This window comes from Sceloporus occidentalis, unplaced genomic scaffold (assembly GCF_023333645.1).
Source record: "Sceloporus occidentalis isolate IW3139 unplaced genomic scaffold, rSceOcc1.0.p SCAF_5, whole genome shotgun sequence".
In the NCBI taxonomy this organism is placed as follows: Eukaryota; Metazoa; Chordata; class Lepidosauria; order Squamata; family Phrynosomatidae; genus Sceloporus; species Sceloporus occidentalis.
Window position 1 is genome coordinate 155,018,669 of NW_028316985.1, and position 9,864 is coordinate 155,028,532.

The 9,864-nt window shown below is 43.9% G+C and overlaps 1 protein-coding gene across 6 annotated transcripts; it reads right to left on the reverse strand.

Annotated features, from left to right (window-relative positions):
* Positions 1 to 207: 207 nt before the first annotated feature.
* On the reverse strand, positions 208 to 9,661 carry SPRY1 (sprouty RTK signaling antagonist 1). 6 transcript variants are annotated; one of them, XM_089525835.1, is made up of 3 exons: positions 9,534 to 9,661; positions 7,598 to 8,230; positions 208 to 2,381 (listed from the first exon to the last, which is right to left on the reverse strand). In XM_089525835.1, exon 3 carries the CDS (start codon positions 2,324 to 2,326, stop codon positions 1,364 to 1,366), a length of 963 nt encoding a protein of 320 aa, XP_089381961.1. In that variant the 5' UTR covers positions 2,327 to 2,381; positions 7,598 to 8,230; positions 9,534 to 9,661; the 3' UTR covers positions 208 to 1,363. The 6 variants fall into 6 exon arrangements, with proteins under 6 accessions (XP_089381961.1, XP_089381959.1, XP_089381963.1 ...); XM_089525833.1 differs by having other exon boundaries at positions 7,598 to 8,233; XM_089525837.1 differs by lacking the exons at positions 7,598 to 8,230; positions 9,534 to 9,661 and adding an exon at positions 6,681 to 6,761.
* Between the last annotated feature and the right edge of the window lie 203 nt (positions 9,662 to 9,864).

The following is a 9,864-nucleotide window of genomic DNA, read 5'->3' on the forward strand; positions in this document are numbered from 1 at the left end:
CAGTGGTTTCACAGTCATGAAAAATGAGGAAGGAATAAAAGCAGCAGTACTCCTATAGTACAATCCTTTACGTGTCTACTCAGAAATTAGTCTGACTGAGCACAACCAAGTATATTATTCCTGAGTAAATGAGCATAGGACTGCAACCTTACTTTCTAATACTGCTAACAATTTATTGTTATATTAACAAATAAAGAACCCAAGAGACATTTTCATTAATTATTATATTTTCTGCATTATAGTTTAACATACGTACTTTCTTTGTGTCACCCTTATTTTCGTTAAGTATTGATATTTTGTTATATTCAAACAGGAGTACATTTTTGGAACAGTCCTTTGTAATAAATATCATAAAATAATAGAGATTCATATAATAAATATTCTTTACAATAAAAAAGTTTTGACAGACCTTTGTCTTAAAAATAGTCAGAATTCAACTTTGTGTTTGTACATAAAATATACAAAAAAAGCACCACAATTTGTGGCTAAGGCAACAAAAACAGAGAGGATTAAAAGTTACTGAGCACAGGGTTGAAGTTAAATGGCATTAAACCACAGAAATAATAGAAGTGTGAAGAGATCCAAGAATGTTTGCACAATTGTATGATACCTGAAGATTATTAGTCAGATATTCAGAAACCAACAACTGTAGCATAAAAAAAAAACAATTTGAATAAGTGAAATCAAAGGGCCTTGTATATATCTGAAAGTTACAGGAACAAATTGAGATAGCTGTAGCGATAGCGTCTCCAATATACATTTTGTTGGGGGTGGCTTCCCAAGCTAAAATGTGGTTTCACAATGTGAAATGTGAAGACATTTTAAAGAATTCTTAAAGTGGGAGCAAAATGCATGCTAGTTACAATTTGAAAAGAAGGCAAGCACTAGGTTTGCTAAATTCCAATCCATCTATAACAAACACTTTTTTCTCTTTTTGTTAGAAGAGCTGGATTATGGACATTTAAAAAAAAAAAAAACGGGCAAGGAAGACTTGAAATAATCACTCTGAAGCCATTAAGAATTAGTTAAACATAGAATTGTAGAGAACAAAACAAAACACATCTTTGGAAAGTTTGCAGAGTAGAAGACTTCAGAAAAACACAGTATCCTGAATATTTTTTAATGAAGGGATTACTCACAAACCTGAGGTGACTTGCCAAGAGACAAAATTAGATGCAAGTATGTGAGCCATGCTTACCAAAGACCATGGAAATACTCAGATGTGCTTATGCTGAAAGAGGTTGTGAGATAAAAAGAAAATGTAAATAAGAAAAAATAGAAAGTGGAGAGGAAGGCATGAGAACAGAAAAGCCAGCCACGACCTGAAAGACAGTCTGAGGAACTGAACATTTCCCTCCATAAATCAGGAAGGCTTGCCTTGTCCTCTAGAAGGGCAACTTTCCAGCTTACAATAAACTGTGTTGGAGTTCTTGCATCGGCAACCTGGACGGTTGATCCAGTCATAACACCCTCGGCACAATTTGAGGCATCCTTTTGCCGGAGGATAACAAAGCAGGCAAGGCAAAAACAAGGACATGGCTCCCATGCATAAGTACCTAGACCAGCAATGTGACTGGGAACAAGAGCAAGGATTATCCGCGTAAGAGTCCCCTTCATCATCATTGGAACAGTGGTAGAAGATCCCTTTGACCAGGCACATACAGGTGCTGTATTCCACCATGCTTTCTGCTGAGCACAAGCACTGCCTGTTGCAGGCCAAGCAGGAAGGCAAGGCCCTGGGCGCTGTGCACTCTCCGCATTTGCACTTCCCACACTGTTCACAGATAAACTTGTGCTGCGTTGAGTCCTCTTTTAAGGGACTCTTCAGGTCATCCACAATCAGCGATGAAGGCTTGGGCTGTGTCCAGATTGGCCTTTCAGATCTGTGACCTGGACCTGGCCTAGATGGGGGTGACCTCAGCAGCAGACCCTGCTCTGAAGAAGCACTGCTGTTACTGCCCGAACTAGCCGCGCTCCCAGTGCTCGTGGACCTGCTCAACACAGGAGCTCTTGAACTATGTTGATGCAGTACATGTCCTGGGTGACTGGGCCTGTGTTCATAATTATTATTCACATTAATTGGTATGATTTCATGAGTCCTTTCATGTTTTTCTTGTCTAGGGGCAGTCCGTGGAGCAGACTTTTTCACCACAGAGGGGCCTTCAGTGTATTCATTGCTGCCTCTGATAGTCTTGATCTGATCCAGTGACAAGATGGCGGCAGGCTGAACATCTCTCTCACAGTCCACCCTTTGACGGCTATCCAAAGATGGCTGCTGAAGGACAACTAATGAACTGCCACTGCCATGCTGACCTTGGGACTCCATCTATAGCGATCTCTAGATCTGGCATTCACCAGGAACCTGGCATGCATCTGAAATCCTAAAAGAAACAAACAAAAGTTGACGAGGAGTTAAATCACAGGAAATGGAAATGAAAACAAACAAATGTTTTATGGCAAGCCACAAATTGCCCTAACTACCTAATAATATCCCAGAGATGCATGGATAGAACTACATTCATTCCAAATACCAGGACACAGACCAGTTTAGATGAAAGTGAAAACAAAGTACACTGAAAGTTATCCCGTTGGTGCTAAAAAAACACAGTTTGAATGCTTGTGAAATAAGTATTTCTAGTTTCCGAACATGAAATTACAAGATTATGCCCACACATCACAGTCTTATGGTATCGGGTCAAGAGATTCTTATGCTACTTTAATCTTTAAGCCACTAATTAGCAATAAATCATCATGTAAAAGAGCACATAGAGCTTCACAGCCTCATGAAGCAAAAAAGGCATCCATACCATTTAAAAAAAAATCTGTGAATTTTTTCAAAAGACAAATATTTTGTCTGTCAAAGCTACATTCTAATGTCAATCTTTCTTTTAAACATACATTTGACACTACTCCATTTTAACAGTAGTTCCATGATGCCTGAAGCTGATTAGCAACAGAGAAAGTATGTGAAGAATTATTTCTGGGTAGATGTATCACTTCAGAATTACCTAGCCTGCTATTACAGCAAAGCACAAGATGTAAACAACATCCTGTTACACAATAGGTTTCCAAATGTTCTTGGACCATAAGGCTGGGTGTGAGAGGAGGAGGTGGAGGCAGCAAAGGTTGTCAGCAGGAGGGGAGCTAGAAATTTAGCAGATGTTTGTGAACATATGTGCACAAACAAATGAAGAGCCAGAAAGTAACATATATACACTGTCACAGACTGGCAAACAAGTAGGTAGTAAATAGGTTGTAAATGGTTCCTTTTACTTTAGTTCAGAAATGAAGAAAAAAAGATAATTGTCTGAATCATCTAAGATCCTGGGACAACTCTGGAGGACATGATTCAAACAAAGTCACCTTCATTAATTTTTCAGTAAGTACTTTAAAATGCAACATCATGGGCAGCTATGACTGCATTTCATTAAGAGTAGAATCCTTTATTTTGAAAATCTGAAAACTGACTCAGTAATTCCTTAGATGAACTGGTGCAAAGGAAAACAAGATACTACAGTTAATTTCTATACACACCTTTGCCAAAGCATTCTGAATATCTTACACATATCATTTCATGAAGCATGACCAGTATGGTGACTTCCACATTACATGTGAAGGAACTGAGGCTAAGTAACTTACAGGATGGGTTAATCGAAAAGAAATTTGAATTACTTACTTCCCAGTTCACAAGCTTAGCCTCTACACTACACCAGCCCATTTAATATTTAGATACTGGTTTCATGCTTTATACAACAGGCATACTTGAAGAGATACAATGAGCACTTCACTGGGCCGTGTATTTGATGGTGATTATAATCCAATATAAATAACATTATCACTTTTAATGAAACCATTGACTGACAATAAATGGCACAAAAAAAAAACCCACAAGCCTTAGCCCCACAGAGCAAAATAGATGACATCTCCCTCCTTTTTCTCCCTTTTCTTTCTCACACTACACTAGAATACCAGTACTCACAACACAATTTTAAAAGAAATATTTTCTCCTCCCCCACTTCCCTTTGAAAATGGCACCGAGAAGGAGGAAGCCAAAGTTCAGGTTCCTCCCCACCCCACATAACACCTGCTCAAAATGTAGACTTTAAGATAAAGCAATCTGCTCAGTCAAGTTGCACCTTATCTGCCTCATGCATATGGCTTCCTTCCCACAGTCCTTTAGAAGAAATGCTACTTGGAACAACAGAGAGAAAAAAAGACTGCAAACAAAAAAGCTGGGAGAAACAAGAAAGCCACTTTTCCTATTAACTTTTTGCTCTTTTAAGCCGATGTATGTGTAAAACAGAAGAAACAGAATTCTGTACATTAAGTTTAGTTTACAAAGATACAGCAGTGTTAGTCTGGAAAATCAGAATGCAAAGGGATCTTGTAGTTCACCTTTGAGACTAACTGAAAGGCCGTAGGCTCAAGTCTAGGAAAGCTCCTGCTACCAGCTTCTTTCTTTCAGTTAGTCTCAAAGGTGAACTACTAGATCTCTTCACATACTAAGTTTAGTTTAGTTACGTAAAGCCTAAGAATTAAATTAACTGCACAATCCTATCAGCCATTATTCTGAAATAAGTCCCACTGTAATTAAGGAACTTTTTTTAAATTTAGCCGTAGGCTCAAATCTAGGAAAGCTCGTGTTACCAGCTTCTTTCTTTCAGTCAGTCTCAAAAGTAAGCTACTAGATCCCTTTGCATACCGAGTTTAGTTTAGTTACGTAAAGCCCCATTCCATCTAATGACGAAATCAAGTGCACAATCCTACCAACAGTTGTTCTGAAGTAAATCCCACTGTGTTCAAAAAAGTGGGAAACAAGACACAAACATCTTAATAGCTACTGCATCTGAAGAAGTAGACTTTAGTCTACAAAAGCTCATGCTGCCAACTTCTTTCTTTCCGTTACTCTCAAAGGTGCTACAACTTAGATCTCTCTCCATACTGATCGTAACAGCTAAACCAGGACGTGGGCTTTTTTATATATATTATTATTATTTAAAAATGTATCTGAAGTTGCTACATCTCCCTCACAGGGTTTGCCAAGACATCCGCAGCACTGGAATACCAGTTTCTTTTTGCTCTGTTCTCTCAACTGAACAGTTGGGTGGAAAAGGGCTTGGAAAATGTCCTTTCTGAAGGGACTGGAGAGCATAAAAACACCAAGGAGCTGTTTTCTGAACTGGCGAGAAGAGGAGGAGGAGGAAGAAAGTGGCAGCCTTGCCCACTCTGCAACCTGAGCCCAAAGGAGGCGATGAATGCAGAGCTGACGGAGAGGAAGGAAGAGGAAAAAGTTATGAATGAAAACAACAAGGGTTTTTTTCCCCCTCTCTTCCTTTCTCTCTCCCCCATTTGCAGGAGGAGGGGAAAAGGCTGAGGTTACCATTACCTCAGGGAGGCGGACTTTCTCCTGCTTAAAGCTGCACTGCCCTCCTTCCCTCTACCTTTCCAGCCCCATATGAAAAGATTTGGGAGTGCTAGTTTGAGCATGCAGGGATTTCCAGCCACCCCTTCCCCTTCGGTGCTTTCAAAGGAGGAGGGGTGGAGGCATGGGGAAGCCTTTTTTTATCTCTCTCTTCCCCACCACTTCCTCCTCCACGCCTCTGTACTGACCCACTAAAAATCTCATTCAGCCTCAGAGGGGAAATCCCGCCAGAGCTGACTACATGCCATTAAACACACACATACTCTTTCTCACACTCCATGAATAACAGCAGCTGCTGCAGGAAAACAAGGGTTTCAGGGAGAGTGCCATTCAACGGCTAGCTTCCCTTGAAACCACCACAGAGTGACAGCACTCCCCCTCAGAAAAACCTTTAAACAAATGTGGTGCATTATTACTACTATCATTGTCTGGCACCCACCTGCCTCTAGTTCATTTTGCACACACTGTTCACACCAGGCCTCAGTCTTGCACACACACAGCTCTCGGATCACCGAAAAGGTCCCATTTCAACTGGTAGGATGAACAAACCTTAAAGTATAGCTTTTTGTGGGTTTTTCAGGCTATGTGGCCATGTTCTAGAAGAGTTTATTCCTCTAGAAGAGTTTATTTCACCAGCAGCTATGGCTGGCATGAAGATGCCAACCACAGATGCTGGCGAAACATCAGGAATAAACTCTTCTAGAACATGGCCACATAGCCTGAAAAACCCACAAAAAACTATGGATGCCAGCCATGAGAAAGCCTTTGACTTCACAAACCTTAAACTACCATGAGACTGAACCTATCTACACAAACTCCAAACTTGTCAACCTGCTTTTGAGTACAAATGTGGAGGCAACAGTGCTGCAGCATGAAGCCATTTTCAAGTCAAATATACCTTCCAGCCAATATGGTGGTTTGTGTGAGCGCTGGACTCTAGGAGACCAGGATTCGAATCCCAGCTCATCCAAGGAAACCCAGTGACCCTGGTCATGTCACACTCTCTCAGCCTCAGAGGATGGCAATGGCAAACCCGCTCTGAAGGAACGTGCCATGAAAACCCTCTGATATTATTACAATCCTCACTGTCATTGGAATGATCCCTTCAACCACAACAGAACCAATCCACAAAACTGGTCACTTTCTCCAGTGGGTTTCTACCACAGCATAAACAGAAATTTCCCCAAGGGTTTCCCCTCAACCTGCATGCAGTAAATCAATGTAAACAGAAAAGATTTTTTAAAAAATAAAAACATACACAGAGGGCTGCAAACTTCTTCAAGTCTTTTGCGCCAGTGCCTAAGAGAACCAGCCACCTGGAAAGGTGGGCCTCTCTCTCCTTGGCCCTTCTTCCACCAAGGAGCCCTACACCAGCTTTACTCAACCGCAACCTCCTCCAGGGTCAGCCAGTGCTTGGCCATCTCCTGCTGCCCTTCGACAGAGGGACCAGCTGTCCTCACTGCAAAAGAGGACCATGACCTGCAAAACATAGGACCTTCCAGAAAACACAGGAGGACCTGACCAAAAACAAAAGCTCAAAACACTACTAGAAAAAGAAATGCATGCTTCTGAATGCTGCTTAAAATGGAGGACCTTTTGGAATTCTTGGAAAAGGATGACCTCTGGTCACTCTAAATGGAGGACATTTTGGAACTCCTCCTGGACAGAAAGTGGAAAGGGAGGGCAGGTCCTGGGAAAGGAGGGTCAAGTCTGGTCACCTTGAATGGAGGACCTGCTTGACATTCCTCCTGAATAGAAGGTGGGCATGGAGCACAGGAAAAGGAGGACCAAGTCTGGTCACTCTGAATGGAGAGCCTTTTGTAATTCCTCCTGGACAGAACATGTAAAGGGGGGGGGGGGGGGGGGCAGGTCCTGGAACAGGAGAACCTCTAGTCACCCTGAATGGAGGACATTTGGGAATTCCTCATGGACAGAAAGTGGAAAAGGCAGGCCAAGTCTGGTCACCTTGAATGAAGGACCCTTGGGAGTTCCTCCTGGACAGAAGGTGGCGAGGGAAGGCAGGTCCTTGAAAAGGAGGACCAACAGGGGTTGCTGCCCCCCTCCCACAGCCCTGGGCACCTGCTGAGCCCCACGTGCTCAACCAAGCTCCCGGGATCCATCTTGCAAGGCACGCAGGAGGGCCAGAAGAGGCGGAGGCAGCGGTGTCCAACTTACGTTTGGGCCAGGCCAGTCCGGGCGGGAAAGCGCTCTCCCCCCTAAGTGAGATCCATAGGGCGGCCGCAGCGGGGTAGGGGCAGAGGCTGGCGTCTCAAAAGGCCGGAGGACTCATTCCCAAGCTGGGCTTTTGTGGCCAAAGGCAACAAGAAGGCTCCTCTTCCTTTGGTGCGATGACAAAAGCCAGTTTTTGGAGGAGAAGACGAAGAAGCAGAAGAAGAGGACCCAAATCCTTCTCAAGGCCAAACATCCAAAGGAGGGGAGAAGAAAAAGGAGGGACGTCTGGGGGGGGGACCTCCTTGTTCTTCCAAAGGCAGGCACTTTTCTCCGAAGAAGAAGAGCCTCGAGGGGCTTCAGATCCAGATCCCTTTTTGGGAGGCTGCCAGGTAATAAAACAAGGAGAGAGACGAAAGGCTGCCTCAGTGGCCCTCTGCAACTGGCCTTGGAAGGAAGGGAAGGGGGATGGAGGCAAAGGGTCGCAAGCCTCCTGCCTTCCCAAGAGACCACCAAGCTGCCTCCTCTTTCTTTCTTTCTTTCTTTCTTTCCTTCCTTCCTTCCTTCTTTTCTTTCCTTTTTCACCGCATGGTCCTTGCTCTCGCCACTCCGGAGACCAACAAGTTGCCGAGGCGATGCCTGCTGGAAAGATTGAAGAAAGAGAACAAAAATGAAGAAGGGAATGAGAAAGAGAGAAAGAAAGGGAAGGGATCGGCCAGGTAGGGGAAGAAAAAAAAGACCCAAGATTTGAAACCTGGCTATGGGGACCCACTTTTGTTGTGGCTACATGAGCAAGTCACTCTCTCTCAGCCTCAGAAGGATGGCCAGGGCAAAAACTTCCCTCCAAAGGAAACCTGGCAAGGAAGGAAACCACGATCAGGGCGCCAGGAGTCAGAAAGGACTTGGAAGCACGCAAGAACCACATGCATCCGAGGCTCAGCAAAGCTCAGGCTCCCAACTTCTTTCTTTCACTTCATACAAGATCCCTGCTAGGCTCGAGTCTAGGAAACCTCAGGATCCCAACCTCTTTCAGTTAAGTCTCCAAGGTGCTACAAGATCCCTAATACACTCAAGTATAGGAAACATTAGGATCCCAACTTCTTTCACTTAAATCTCCAAGGTGCTACAAGATCCTTAGTAGGCTCAAGTCTAGGAAACCTCAGGATCCCAACTTCTTTCAGTTAAGTCTTCAAGGAGCTACAAGATCCCTAGTAAACTCAAGTCTAGGAAACTTCAGGATCCCAACTTTCTTTAAGTTAAGCCTCTGAGGTGATACAAGCTTTGCATAACAACAAACTAGGATTTTTTTTTTAATACAAAGCCAGGACTTTTTTCTCTTTTACAAAGCTGCCATGTGCTTTCGGGCTTGGAGGCTGCTTGACACAGTGCAACACCTGACACACACACACACACATATATATATATACACACACACACACACACACACACAATGCACACGTCCACACAACCTTCGCCCCGCGTGCAAATTTGCAGGAGAAAAATCTTTACCAGGGCTGTTTTTTGGAAAAGAAAAGTCCCATGTTTGAATAGCCAACTCCTCCAAAAATAAAAACTCCATTGGGTGACAGCAATCACCAAAACAAAAGCATCTGAAGGACAACTTTCCAAGAAAACTTTCCAAGCTGAATGAGTGCAAAGGCTGGGGAAAACAGCATGCAAAGGGGATCTAGGAGGTCCCCCTTTGAGCCTCCCTGAAATAAAGAAGCTGGGAGCAGGAGCTTTCCTAGATTTGAGCCTAGGAAAGCTCCTGCTCCCAGCTTCTTTCTTTCAGGGAGGCTCAAAGGGGGACCTCCTAGATCCCCTTTGCAGGAAGGCGAGCCATGCAAAAGGATGCCATGCAAAGCCTTTGCAGAAGCACCCAGAACCAGGCAGCCTTATTTTGGGGGGAAAGGGGGGATGAAAAATGCAAGGGACCCCTTACCCAGAGCCAAAGGTGCACAATCCCAAAGCTTCTCTTCTAGAGAAAGACACAGCAATGGCTTGGCGGCAGCGATCGCTTTTGCAAGCTGCGAGGAGATAGATCCTTTTGCTTTGCAGTTTCCCAATGGTCTGAACTAGGCAAGGGAACCTTTCAGCTCCCAGGGCCCCCCTCCTCCTCCTCCTCTTTCACCCCTTGGCCCCGCCCCCGATGATGTCAAGCTGTCACTCAAAGAGAGAGCCAAAAATCCTGGACTGGATTCTGCTCTCTCTTCTCCCCCCCCCCCCCCCGCCAAAAAAAATCCTTTCCTTTCCACAACTAGATTGCTTTTCCT